The 15,415-nt window shown below is 39.0% G+C and overlaps 1 protein-coding gene across 1 annotated transcript in view; it reads right to left on the bottom strand.

Annotated features, from left to right (window-relative positions):
- Positions 1-4,721: 4,721 nt before the first annotated feature.
- LOC126260189 (beclin 1-associated autophagy-related key regulator) overlaps positions 4,722-15,415 on the bottom strand; it is a 123,638-nt gene continuing 112,944 nt past the window's right edge. The window contains exon 9 of the mRNA XM_049957465.1: positions 4,722-4,934. Within this exon, the coding sequence (XP_049813422.1) occupies positions 4,770-4,934 (165 nt within the window). The 3' untranslated portion in view covers positions 4,722-4,769. The remainder of the gene's footprint in view (positions 4,935-15,415) is intronic.

The raw sequence follows: 15,415 nt of genomic DNA on the forward strand, positions 1-15,415 counted from the left end.
TTCTCATCCATCCCCAGTAATGTTTTTATTTTTATTTATGTCAGTTTTTAGCAAATAGAAAACTGCCATACCAACTGAAAAGTCAAGAATAGCAAATTTTTGTGCATGTGAGAAGCTGAAAGAATCTTTTTATGTATCTAAGGGCAATGTTAATTCTGCCAATGAAAGCCTGGGAAGAATAGATATACCCAGTATATCAATATCAAGAATATTCCAGAACCAACATCATGGTTAAGGGAACAGATTACAAAATATTGTGTTACTCTTTATAAACAATAATTAAAATGTTTATCTGAAATCTTCGAGACAGAGTGTGATCATTATACAGGTATGATGATTGCAATATTCTCTTGTACCTTACACATTACAAATGAATTCATTTTTTAACACACACAGCTTAAAACCTGCGAAGTTTCAGGTTATATGCAATATGAATATTGCCAATTCAATAAACGTTATTGGCCGCTGTGTTACTTACCCCTGTGTTTTTTGGCAGCCTGGGGCATCAACAGGTGTCCTGTAGTCTTTGTTATAATTTGCACTCATCGGTGGGTGTAGGACAACACTTTGTATTTAGTGTATTTGAAAAATATGATGCCTTTGCACTTAACACTGCACACTACTCACAGTGGACTATGGCTCTTGGTAGGCAGTACATCAAAGACTGCACAACCTGGAAATTACTGTCTTTCTTACCTTAGGAGATATTTTAGGCAATTTAAACAATGAAGAATATAATTCTAGGCAAAGTGGGGTGTTGAAGGTACAAAAGTGTTTGCATATTAATCATGAAACACTGCTACTACTTGTGCAGAATAACTTACTAAAATTATTATTTCTGTTATTTTTATTGCAGCTGATGAGCAAGAAATTATATTATTCTTGTCAGCAGATGAAATAAATGAAAGCAGTTCATAAGAAGAGTTTGGAAGCAATGGCAAATGTTAGTGTGTGCTGCTTGATGGTCGAGTTGAAAATATGACCTCTCGAGTGCAGCTTATGATCGACTATTAGAACCCATCGACAAAATGTGGAGCAAAATTCTCATGAACATAGATTCCTTGAGTCTAGTTCTGGATTGTGCTAAGATTTTTCTAACCAATGAAGAATTAGAGAACCATGTACACTTTACAAAAAATATCAAAGACACAGAATAAAAATTAGGCAAAACCTTTTTCAGTTTGGAATTTATGGGAGTGTTTAAAATCAGCCACTATTCCAGCAATGTGTTTTAACTGCAGTTTGCAAGAAATGACAAGTTTGTGAAAAATACTGATGTGCTGTGCAAGCAGAGAAGACTGGGAGAAGGATTTCATTCCTTGTTCTAAGAGGTTCCTTGTCATGACAGTCTCAGATAATAGGCATACTTCCTACATAAAAATCTTGCTGTCAGAGCTTTTATATGTGTACGAAGTCTTGCAAATACGCCTTGAAAATAAACACTGCAGATGAAGTGAAAAGTGGCGTATCTAATCTACACGAGTCTATGCTGAAAAGCAGGCTATCAACTCATCAGCAACAGTTATGAAACATCTCTCTGATAGTAATCTGTTTAACTAGAGGCCTTATTGTTCCAGTAAGTAGCTTTTAACCTAGTTCAGATCTCTTTCAGCATCTAGTTGAAGAAGGAATTAGAGCTGTGGATGCTATAAAAAGATAAAGGAGAATAATGCCTCAAGAATTAATTGCAATTCAGATGAAAGACAAAGTGACCTATAAATATAAACATAATGTGAAGATAATGAAGTGGGGTGACTAGAGGGATTTATATTAATTGTCCCAGAGGCACATGACATCACCTGGAAAATAAACAAAAATTACATAGCTGTGCTGCTGCCACAGCAAACACTAGATTACAATTTGAACTAGGACAGTGTTGACCTTGCAAACTGACAATGTTGATCTTGCAAACTACTGGTTGCAATACTATGTATTTCTTCACAGAATAGTCAAATGCTGGAGAAAGTTTTATATTTTGAGGCTGCTAATGAGACTATCAAATGTATTTTGGCTGTAAAAGTAGGTATACCAGAAGAAAATGACAAATGCTGATTTCATTACTAGACTTGCAGTTGAAGTAACTGACAATGCTGCACAACTTACAGGTACAGCTGTAAGTAGTAGAACTTTATTTAGATTAGTATAATGGCATTTTCTGTAGCATATACGACTCACAGCTAAGCAGTATGGAGTCTACAAATGTTACATATGTATCTATATTTGCAAGAAAGAAGTTTAAAAAGATTCTTGCAGTTTTCTGTTTTGTTTTTCAATAATCCCATTTTTCAAATTTTTAAAAACAGATATCAAAAGTAGAAAAAAGAAGAGCTAACTTGGCGCGCGTGGGGGGGGGGGATTTTTGAAATAAGTTAAAAACTGGCAGAATATAACTTGTTTGGTCACTGCTAATGTTACACAGTTTCTACAGCCTATTACATTGAATAGGTCTGGTACCGTGTGTTTCAAAAATTAAGCAACACACAAAAACAAAAAGTGTTTCAAAATGTTTGGTGGGCTGCTACTAAGAATCACTTCAAATATTATTAACCTATAACTGTAAACCAGTTTTTTATGCTGAAACACATCTCTGTAATGAGAATATGGATGGAAAACAAACATCTGGGAGAAATAATCACCACCCACTATTTAGTCAACAAGCACACAGAGATTTCTTACTACTGCTCTGAACATACAGCAAATATGATTTTTCTTTCCCGGCTGACACATGACAGTTATGGCAATAGAAGTTGAATATCTACCCAGGCCACTTTGATCTTTCTGTGTGGCTTTCTACTACTCTGCATTTCATAAAGGGGAGTGAATGTGTCTGATATTGGGTAACATGTGCAGAAAGCATGGGATACTAATAGCAAAGATTTGTATCACCAATGTGCCCAGAGGGCACAAGCGATTGAGAAAAATGTTGTCCCAGTTGTGGAGAAGTATCCCCTGCTAATGTGTCTAAATGCTAGGATGAAGAAATAATGTAAGCATCTGCTCACAGTGACCTGTTGGTGAGATTAATAAATTTTTCTGAAACCTTATTTTATCTACAGTTCATTTAATTTAAAACTGACCCACTTACATCAAGTTTAACTTCCTTTAATACTTTTTTCCCTGCACTAAATAACATATGCTTGTCTTTAACAGTGTACATGAGAAATAACTTAATTCTCCAGTACACTGTTCATCCAAATGTTTGAATAAGCCCTCACGAAAGGTCCACTAAGTCTTCAGGTTGGGTAGTGCCACAGTACAGACTCCAAATGGGATAGGGATACTGGGGTGAGGAATGAGGCAAACAGAACAAATAAGTGCTATGACTGTCATGAGTTATCAATTTACATCTCACATTAAGTCAATGCAAAAAGTGACGCTGTAGTACGATTATCAGGTAAATCTACACAAAGGCCAGACCTGACATTTTCCCACAGAATGTATCTGTCTGAACTGTGGAATTTACCCAGACGCATTGTTAACCCTGCAAACATAAACAACAGCTGGAGAGCTGAGGGGGGAATCAAACTTTACAAAGTGCTTGTGATATGCACGAAAAACCTTGCAGAAACTTGTAGATGTTAATGAGCTTATCACAAGTTTTTAGAGCTTCAAGATAACCATAAAAAACTGTTCAAGGCTCTCAGCCAAATACGGATTACACGAGAAGTACTATGGTATGCCTAGTTAAAAAGTGCAATATTATGATAATGAAGGGTCAGAATTTGTTCAGCAGTTTCTCAGTTTGTTACATCCCACATCAGATTGTTCTAAATCAGAATTTGCTAGTCCCTATGTACTTATGAATCCAAGAAAATTATGCAAAAAGCTACACAAGTTTTAAAAATGATGACAAATAGTGAGGATTATATAAAACGACTAATAGTAACTTTCGTTTACTCTATGACCTCTGTATAGTTTTTAGCCAAGAGAAATTTATCATATTCCTCTATAGTACGTAATGGGGATTTGGATTAATGACTCCTTACTTTTCTTTCTTATTATATAACCAAACGTATTACAGTCAATACTTTCATACTGTTTAGACTTTAACTCTGTCCAAAGCATAAATTGGCACTTACCCTGAGAATTTATCCACAGCATGTAGTAACCAACCTAAGTGCAGTTATGACACAGTCTCAAAGCAATACCCCTAGTAATGTTTTAAATTTTCTGTGATGCTTTCCATTTGCATGAACAGCAGTTATAGTGAAGTGAGGTGTTCGATGATATGATACTTCATAGAAAATTACAAATGTTTTCTAAGTAACTGTTCCACTAGTTTTGTTACAACTGTTCCTTGTGAATCCAATATAATAAAATTTTATTACTAAGAAAAAAATGTTCATAAATTGAAGTGTGCAATAGTGAAACTCGAGTTCTACACGAAACAATACAAAGCCATATACGACGAAAACTTTGAGCGTAAAATCAAAGGCGTACAAGAATCACCAGTCGGTGTCTATAAATCTCATTTTAGTTTATTGGGATCACCTGCACTACCCCGAGAAAATGAACACCACCTACACAAAATAGTGGCTCCCACTGTCATTTTAAAAAATGGCGGTTCGAGTGCAAATTGGTAACTTCAGCAAAAAATGTGATACAGCCGAAAAAAGTAAAACTTTACAGTGAAAGAGGAGATAACTGCAAAAAAGAAGCCTCCATGGGGAAAATATACTAATAAATGTACATTAATACACCATAGTGACTTTTTTGCCATGCACAAATGTATACATTAAAAAACTGATATATAAAGCTATAGCCATATTCTATCTGTTTCCTGTCCAACCTCTCCATATGGAAGCAATACTTGCAGCTGCACTGGTAACTAAACCACCAGCCATACTTGTAGCTTGTTGAGTGCTTGTCAGAGCTTGCTGCGACCCTAAGCTCATTGGGCCAGGAGAACTTTCTGGACATGAAACATGGGGCACCTGTCAAATAACAAAAACTAAATAAGAGAACAAACTAAAATTAATATTTATCAATGGGAAGCACAGCAGTAAAAACTAGATCAAAGGCATTAGCTCTACCACATAAAAAATTTCACTTGGTAAGAACATGTTGAATCGTATCTTTAATATAATTAGATTCTTTGCTAAATTTATGATCATTCTAATTCACAACAACTTTCTATGCAGGACACAGCTCAAGGATTTATAACAACTAATCTAATACAAAAATACTGCTACCACATTCAGCTGTACAAAATGTTTCCCACTTAAGTATTCCTATGAGAATACAAGTTTATGGTAACATTTATTAAATGAAAGTAATACATTTCACATTTGTAATGTCGACTGGATTTTTATGAAAAACACACACACACACACACACACACACATTTTTTTATGTCAAAATGAATTTTATTGATTTCTCAAATTTACTTTCACCTATGCCATATGTCGCTAGTATTATCTTTCTCTATGTGAAAGCTACTTGCTAGAACACAGATACTACTTCTGAAAGTCTCACTTTAACAGTTCACTTTCTGGCTGCGTTCCACTTTCCAGGTATGAGGGTCGGTGCTCGTCGTTCAGACAATAGACAGATGTTACAGAAATTTTTGCGAGTGTCCACACACAGCCAGGGTAGCTGTGCATATGATGGTGAAATGTATGCAAGGAGTTGAAATTCACAGATATAATGAACACAGGCATTCATAATCTGTCCCTGGTGCCATGAGCTTCCCTGACAATGACCTTGAAGGATAACATTGCTGAAATCAATGACTGGAAGTAAGTGTTTGTACAATATTCTTATTTTTGTAGAGAATGGAAAAATATGGATGCCTTTTTGCACTTTACAGTTGTGTGTTCAGTACAGTTTAGATTTTCATCTATAATTACTCCTGGACTCTCTGCTGAATGAGAGAAGTTGATATTTATCCTGTTTAGGGTTAACAATGGTATGGATTCCCGGTATTTCCGGCCAATGAGATGAATGACCAGCCAGTATCGATTGGGTTTTGGATGGGTTGAGCTCCAACTCTATACCTTGTGCCCATTTAGACAGTGATACTGCACACAGGTGATACTGAGATGCTTGATAGCTGTCTTCAGGTTTATTGGTTTCACACTAAGATACCACACTTAGATACAACTGGAGATCATCAGCCTACATGTGGTATTTACAGAATGACAAAATTGATGACACATCATTGACATTCAACGAAAAGAGTATATGACCTAACACCTTACCCGCAGATGCCCGATACTACCTGCCTCTACAGTAACTTTATGGTGCCAGGCAAGATGCATTGCTGGTTAGACATCAGGTATGAGAGAAACAATTGCACTCCACTTGGCGAGAATTTTAGTCTGCTAAATTTGGTAAGTAAAATGTCATAGCCAATGGTGTCAAAGGTTTTCTGAAGTCTAAGAAGTACATGATAGCTGCCTCTTGTGTGTACACAGCAAGCTTAACGTCATCTGTTACATTTATTAAGGCAGATGTTGTGCTGTGATGTTTACGAAGTCTGATGGGTATTCATCTAGTGGGTTGTTTATAGTTAGGTAGTTTGTTGGCTGGTCGTGGACTACATACTCTAAGGCCTTGGGGTAATGCAGGAATAATGGAAATAGGTCAGTAATCAGTGGGTGCTATGACCGTGTTCCTTTTTAGGTAATCATTTAACTAGTCCCTGTCACCAGGCCACAGGGAAAACATTTGTGGTTAAGGAGTGGCTGAAGATATCTGTTTTAGCGGGCCGTAGTGGGTCAATAATAAGCATCACCTGGATTGTGATGCCATTGTGTCCACCAGATGCTCATTGAAGTTTGATGTCTTCAATTAGGAATGTCTCTCTCGCTAGCAGGTACACTAATCTAGATCTTGTTGTCTTTGAGAGACCTAGTGCTCTTTTAGATAAGTCAATTTTACCTTTTCTAGTGGTTCTAGATTTTTTCTGTCAGGTGGTCCCATATAACCTCGATCCCATAGGCCAGGATTGGCAAGATTTTTGCGTTGAATAATTTCATGGACGTTTCTAGACTGAGTAGGCAGATGTTTTTGATGTCCTGTATTGCTATCATTGCTTGGGCTGCACATTCTTTTGTACGTTTTGTGAAGCATTTGGCTGTTGGTTGCAATGTCACCCCTAGGTATTTAAAGTCTGATGAGATTAATTTTTTGTCCTCTGATGTTGATTTCTGCATTCTTGGGTGTTTTGCCTCCTTTTTCTGAAAATCACCATTTCTGTCTTTGTTATGTTTATGTGTAGTTTGTGTAAATCTTCATTTTCTCCAATTCGCAGTACTTCATCAGTGGCAAGAATGTACACTGCACCATTTGTCTATTTTCTCAACGATTTTCTGCAGCTTCTGTATATCTGTTGAACCTACGGCTATGTCATCAGCGTATGTACAGCAAAGGACTCATTGGGTCACCTTGTAAGAATCCGTTCGATTGCAGAATGAGGTTCGAAAAAGAGAGGTTGACTGATATTGTGATTAAGTTGTATTCGAGGATTGACTTGATTATTCTTGCCCATACGTTATATTCTCCCATCGTGTTTTCCAGTTTTCGGACTATGAGATCTGTTTCCAGTAGGTCAAAGGCTTTGGTAAAGTCTATGAACACTGTGTAGAACATTTGTTTCTTTTGTAGCCCTTCATCGATGTTGTTTAGAAAAAGCCTGACTGCCGTAAGTATTGATCTTCCAGATCTGAAGCCCATTTGTAATTCTGGGAGATGACTGTCCACACAGGCTTTGATTTTTTGTGTAATTATTTTTTAAAAGTTTTGAACTGAGTATTTTCTAGGGCTATGCCTCTGTACTTGTTTGGGTCTCCTCTACTTTTCTAAAGAACTTTTATTGTCGAGTGTCTCCATTGGGTCGCAATTCTTCCAAGTTCCAGGCATTTGTTGAATAGTTTTATCCATACATGTTGGAGGGGCTCTTTTGCATCTTTTATATGTTCATTATATATACACTCCTGGAAATGGAAAAAAGAACACATTGACACCGGTGTGTCAGAACCACCATACTTGCTCCGGACACTGCGAGAGGGCTGTACATGCAATGATCACACGCACGGCACAGCGGACACACCAGGAACCGCGGTGTTGGCCGTCAAATGGCGCTAGCTGCGCAGCATTTGTGCACCGCCGCCGTCAGTGTCAGCCAGTTTGCCGTGGCATACGGAGCTCCATCGCAGTCTTTAACACTGGTAGCATGCCGCGACAACGTGGACGTGAACCGTATGTGCAGTTGACGGACTTTGAGCGAGGGCGTATAGTGGGCATGCGGGAGGCCAGGTGGACGTACCGCCGAATTGCTCAACACGTGGGGCGTGAAGTCTCCACAGTACATCGATGTTGTCGCCAGTGGTCGGCGGAAGGTGCACGTGCCCGTCGACCTGGGACCGGACCTCAGCGACGCACGGATGCACGCCAAGACCGTAGGATCCTACGCAGTGCCGTAGGGGACCGCACCGCCACTTCCCAGCAAATTAGGGACACTGTTGCTCCTGGGGTATCGGCGAGGACCATTCGCAACCGTCTCCATGAAGCTGGGCTACGGTCCCGCACACCGTTAGGCCATCTTCCGCTCACGCCCCAACATCGTGCAGCCCGCCTCCAGTGGTGTCGCGACAGGCGTGAATGGAGGGACGAATGGAGACGTGTCGTCTTCAGCGATGAGAGTCGCTTCTGCCTTGGTGCCAATGATGGTCGTATGCGTGTTTGGCGCCGTGCAGGTGAGCGCCACAATCAGGACTGCATACGACCGAGGCACACAGGGCCAACACCCGGCATCATGGTGTGGGGAGCGATCTCCTACACTGGCCGTACACCACTGGTGATCGTCGAGGGGACACTGAATAGTGCACGGTACATCCAAACCGTCATCGAACCCATCGTTCTACCATTCCTAGACCGGCAAGGGAACTTGCTGTTCCAACAGGACAATGCACGTCCGCATGTATCCCGTGCCACCCAACGTGCTCTAGAAGGTGTAAGTCAACTACCCTGGCCAGCAAGATCTCCGGATCTGTCCCCCATTGAGCATGTTTGGGACTGGATGAAGCGTCGTCTCACGCGGTCTGCACGTCCAGCACGAACGCTGGTCCAACTGAGGCGCCAGGTGGAAATGTCATGGCAAGCCGTTCCACAGGACTACATCCAGCATCTCTACGATCGTCCCCATGGGAGAATAGCAGCCTGCATTGCTGCGAAAGGTGGATATACACTGTACTAGTGCCGACATTGTGCATGCTCTGTTGCCTGTGTCTATGTGCCTGTGGTTCTGTCAGTGTGATCATGTGATGTATCTGACCCCAGGAATGTGTCAATAAAGTTTCCCCTTCCTGGGACAATGAATTCACGGTGTTCTTATTTCAATTTCCAGGAGTGTATTATCGGATCCTACTGCTTTCTTGTTCTTCAGTGCTTTTATTACTTCTTTTACATCCTCTTCATTTAGAGGTTCCCATACATTGTCTTTTTCCTTAGTTTGATGATATTTCTCTTTCTGGGGTGTTTTGATTCCTCGTTTATTCAGTATCTTACTGAAGTGGTCTTCCCATTCCTTCATGTCTATATTGGTGTATGAGCCAGTTTTCTTGGTCTTGCTGCTATGTATGGGTCTTTCTCTGCTTCGTCCGCTTTTCTTTTTGCCTCTCTTTCTATGTATTCTTTTTTCTTCTGTTCTATTAATTTTTTGTAGATTCTCCTCTCTTCTGCGTACAGTTTGTATGTTTCCTCGTTGTGCTGGTTTCTTAATGTGTGGAGCGTTCTTAGGTCAGTGTTCCTTTTGCTGTAGCATTCAGCATCGAGCCATCTTTTTGCTGTCCTTGTTTTTGGGTTTGATTGTATCCCTTAATTTTTTATGAGGTCTTCTATTTTGTCTGTTGCTTTTTCAAGGTCTCCTTCCTCTATTAAAGTTTCTATTTGTGTTATTTGTTCTTGCTGGTTTGTTAAATTTTTCTTTATCTATTTTTCTTTGTGTGATTTGGCAGGTCTTTCTTGCTGGCAGTGATGTGACTTTATTTATTTTTATCTTCATTGGAATGTGCTTTCGTATAGGACTGATGGAGGAATGCCATACTGGTTGAATACTTCCTTTTATTTCTCATCTTGTTAATGCGATATCAATGGTACTTTTCCCACTGTGGCATATATATGTAGGTATCTGTCTATCATTCAGTAGGGTGAAACCATCTTCTTCTAGGGTTTCAATGACTAATCTGGTTTTATAATTATCAGTGTCCACTCTGCAGTTGAGATCGCCTGCAATAATGGTGGGTTTGCTGTCGTATTGTTTGATGAATGTGACTATTTCGTCAGTTATTTCTACAGCATTTGTGTGCGGTTTAAAATAGGCTGCAATTATATTTATTTTTGCTGCTTCTACTAGCATACTATTTTCTTGTTTTATGATTTTTTTGGTGGGCATCATCCAGGGCTTCAGTAGGATAGATATTCCTCCCATGGGTTGTCCTCTTTCTCCCTTCTTTGGCATTAGGTGGTAATTGTAGAAATCTTCATGTTGCCAGTTGTCTATCAGGAAGGTTTCTGTTAGAATTGCAAGATCTGAGTTTTGCAGAATGTCTGTTGGTGTTAGGTTAAGGGCACTTTTTATTCCCTCTGTATTCCACAAGATTGCTTTTATCTCTTGCTCTTCTGGTTTGCTTCTTAGTTTAGTTAAGCTCTGCTTCCACTTCCATTGAGCATCTTGGGAAACGAAATCAACGTACTTTTACGTTTTCAGGCCAGAATTCTGATTCTTGTGTGATTTGTAGATTTTCAAACAGAATGTCTACTTTGAAAGCTTTTTTGTCGCCCAGTGTATGCAGTTCTTCATATTCTAGCTGTCCCAGTACTCCGTTCTTGTTAAGGTATTTCACTACTGTATCGGTTGTGGTGGTTCTCTTTAAGTTACCAATATATAGCGACGCTGTTGTTTCTGCTGCTTGCATTTCTTCATCTTTTTTTCTACCCATTATGGTTTTCTTTTTACTCTGGTTTCTTCTGTACCAGTTCCTCCCTACCATAGTACTCAAAGTTGGTTCCTCTAGTTCATTAACCTGATTTTGGGTTTTATTATGTTGCTCATGTGCATTGATTTGGGCTTGTAGCTGAATTCGTTGCTGGAGCAGAGGATTTCTGTAGATTGTCGTTCCCCCTGGTTTAACTTCGTTGTTGTATTTAGTTTGTATGTTGTTTCCATCAGTTTTGGTTTTCTCTGGTTCTAGGTTACTTTCCTTTTCTAGAGTTTTCTTTATTTGCTCCTGTATTAATATCCCTAGTTGGTTTTTTAGGAAATCAGTTATCTCCTCCACTTTAGGCCTCAGTTCCCCATTTCCATCTCATTTTCGTCTTTTTTTTGCTTTTTCTAGAGAGCTACCCACCCCGATGTCTCCGTTGAAGTTCTTCTCAGATCCTGTAGGTGTCTCTTCCGTCTGCCTCTGTCCACTATGTGCTGTTACCTGTGTTTCCCCAACAGATGTCGCTAGGTGCCCGGCAGTCCTCTGTCCACTATGTGCTGTTTCCTGTGTTTCTCCAATAGATGTCGCTAGTTGTCTGGCAGTGCAGCTGTCTTCTTCCTCGCTCGTCTCCTCTTGTTGGATGTTCCTAACCTCTCTCGTAGAATTCTATTCTCCTCCTTCTTTGCTTTTGTTTCGTTTTTCAAAGATTCTAAGCATTTTATTATTTTACTCACTGCCTCTAGTAATTCGTTCTTTGTTTCCTTCTTCATATATCCTCCTTCTTCTGCCACTTTTCCGATCTTCATAAGAGCGTTCTAAATATGTTGCAATGCGCTGTCCACCATCTTAAAATCTTCAGGTAAGAGTATATCATCTCGAATAGGACCATAAAAGCAAAGCACTGCAGTTCATATTTTCATATCACTCTGCCTTCGTATTTTCTTTATTTGTGTTTACTAATGTGGCTTATTGTGACGGTACAAGATTTTCCAGATTTTTTGCAGCCAAAGTTTGGAAATAAATAATTTTGTTGAGTGGAAGTAAAATCATGTACTAATTTTGAATATAAATGAACAAGCTATATTAGTATTTATTTTCATTTTTGTTATCCAATATAATCATTATAAAGTTTAATTAAATAAAAGTTTGTTATTTGTTACACAGAAGGTCTCCTGTAATAAGATACTTACCATCTATTATGCGTTGCATTTAAAGGCACAATAAAAGCCTTAAAAGATTGGAATTGCCAAGTCCAGGTTTTTAGTAAAAATTACATTATTCTACTGGTAAGAAGAATATTTAACACAATGGGGGTTAGTGGACTACTCCAACTTCAAGATCACAATGAGGTAATTTAAAATATAAATGAACCCTCGCACATGGCGACCCTTGTGTGAAACAAACTGGAAGACGATTAAGTAATATCAGTACATCAAACTGAAAATTGAGTAGTAAGATTTCATATAAATAAGAAAGACCTATGGTTCTTCCAGTTTATCCAGGTCCTATCTCCTTAAATTCCCACCTTTTTGCAGTTTTTTCAGTTTTCATCTACAGTTCATAACCAATATACTGTGGTCAGAGTTCACATCTGCCCATGGAAATGTCTTACGATTTAAAACCTGGTTCCTAAAAAAAATCCTGGTTCCTAAATCTCTGTCTTACCATTATATAATCTACTTGAAACCTTCCAGTGTCGACAGGCCTCTTCCATGCATACAACTTTCTTTCATGATTCTTAAACCAAGTGTTGACTATGATTAAGTTATTCGACCAGGTAGCTTCCTCTTTCATTCCTTACCCCCATTCCATATTCTCCTATTACTTTTCCTTCTCTTCTTCTTCCTACTATCGAATTCCAGTCCTCCATGACTATTAAATTTTTGCCTCCCTTCACTATCTGCATAATTTCTTTCATCACATCATACATTTCTTCAATCTCTCCATCATTTGTGGAGGTAGTTGTCACATAAACTTTTACTACTGTGCCAGGAGTGGGCTTCGTATCTATCTTGGCTGCAATAATGCGTTCACTATGCTGTTCGTAGTAGCTTACCCATGCTCCTATTTTTTTATACATTATTAAATCTACTCCCACATTACCGGTATTGAATTTAGTATTTATAACCCTATATTCACCCGACCAGAAGTCTGCCCTTTTTAAATTTTCTAACCTACCTGCCCAATTAAGGGATCTGACATTCCAACCTTCAATCCGTAGAAAGCCAGTTTTCTTTCTCCTGATAACGATGTCCTCGAGTAGTCCCTGCCCGGAGATCTTAACCTGGGACTATTTTACATCTGGAATATTTTACCCAAGAGGAAGCCATCATCATTTAACCATACAGTAAAGGTGCATGCCCTTGGGAAAAATTACGGTTGTACTTTCCCCTTGCTTTCAGCTGTTCACAATACCAGCAGAGCAAGGTCGTTTTGGTTAATGTTACAAGGCCAGATCAGTCAATCATCCAGACTGTCACCCCTGCAACTACTGAAAAGGCTGCTGCCCCTCTTCAGGAATCACACGTTTGCCTGGCCTCTCAACAGATATCCCTCCGTTGTGGTTGCACCTACAGTACGGCTATCTGTAGAGAGTTTAAGAGAGAGAGAGAGCATTAGGGAACAACTGACGTGAATGGAGTAAAGAAATACAGTAGAAGAAGAATGGGTAGCTTTGAGGGATGAAATAGTGAAGGCAGCAGAGGATCAAGTTGGTAAAAAGACTAGGGGTAGTAGAAATCCTTGGGTAACAGAAGAGAGATTGAATTTAATTGATGAAAGGAGAAAATATAAAAATGCAGTAAATGAAGCAGGCAAAATGAATACACAAATGAGATCAACAGGAAGTGCAAAATGGCTAAGCAGGGATGGCTAGAGGACAAATGTAAGAATGTAGAGGCATGTAATACTAGGGGTAAGATAGATACTGCCAACAGGAAAATTAAGATACCTCTGGAGAAAAGAGAACCACCTGTATGAATATCAAGAGCTAAGATGGAAAACTACTTCAAAGAAAAGAAGGGAAAGCAGAGAAGTGGAAGGAGTACACAGAGGTTCTATACAAGGGAGATGCACTTGAGGGCAATATTATGGAAATGGAAGAAGACATAGACGAAGATAAAATGGGAGATATGACACTGTGAGACGAATTTGATAGGGCATTGAAAGACTTAACTCGAAACAAGGTCCCAGGAGTAGACAATATTCCACTAGAACTACTGATAGCCTTGGGAGAGCCAGCGACAACAAAACTCTTCCATATGGTGAGCAAGACGCATGAGACAGGTGAAATACTTCACAGAAAATGTAATAATTCCAATCCCAAAGAAAGCAGGTGTTGACAGGTGTGACAATTACCAAACTATCAGTTTAATACAACACGGCTGCAAAATACTAACACGAATTCTTTACAGACAAATTGAGAAACTGGTAGAAGCCAACCTTGGGTAGATCAGTTTGGATTCCATAGAAATGTTCGAACATGTGAGGCAATACTGACCCTATGACTTATCTTAGAAGATAGATTAAGGAAAGGCAAACCTATATTTCTAGCATTTGTGGACTTAGAGAAAGCTTGTGATAATGTTGACTGATATACTCTCTTTCAATTTCTGAAGGTGGCACAGATCAAATACAGGGAGCAAAAGGCTATTTACAATTTGTACAGATACCAGACGGCAGTTATGAGAGTACAGGGGTGTGAAAGGGAAGCAGTCGTTGGGGAGGGAGTGAGACAGGGTTGTACCATATCATCAATATTATTCAATCTGTATATTGAGCAAGCAGTAAAGGAAACAAAAGAAGAATTTGGAGTAGGAATTAAAATGCATGGTGAAGTAATAAAAACTTTGCGGTTTCCCGATGACATTGTAATTTTATTAGAGACAGCAAAGGACTTGGAAGAGCAGTTGAATGGATTGGACAGTGTCTTGAGAGGAGGATATAAGATTAACATCCACAAAAGCAAAACGAGGATAATGGAGTGCAGTCGAATTAAATCGGGTGATGCTGAGGGAATTAGGTTAGGAAATGACACACTTGAAGTAGTAAATGTGTTTTGCTAGTAGTAAATGTGTTTTGCTATTTGGGAAGCAAAATAACTGATGATGGTCAAAGTAGAGAGGATATGAAGAGAAATCTGTTAACATCAATTATAGATTTAAGTGTCAGGAAGTCTTTCCTGAAAGTATTTGCATGGATTGTAGCTATGTATGAAAGTGAAACATGGGTGATACATAGTTAAAAAACAAGAAGAGAATAGAAGCTTTTGAAATGTCATGCTACAGCAAAATGCTGAATATTAGATGGGTAGATCACATAACTAATGAAGAGGTACTGAATAGAATTGGGGAGAAAAGGAATTTGTAGCACAACTTAACTGGAAGAAGGGATGAGTTGGTAGGACATGTTTCGTGGTATCAAGAGATCTCCAATTTAGTACTGGAGGAAAGTATGGATGGTAAAAATAACAGAGGGAGTCAGGGATG

The sequence above is a fragment of the Schistocerca nitens genome, chromosome 5 (genome assembly GCF_023898315.1).
Source record: "Schistocerca nitens isolate TAMUIC-IGC-003100 chromosome 5, iqSchNite1.1, whole genome shotgun sequence".
Taxonomy (NCBI): domain Eukaryota; kingdom Metazoa; phylum Arthropoda; class Insecta; order Orthoptera; family Acrididae; genus Schistocerca; species Schistocerca nitens.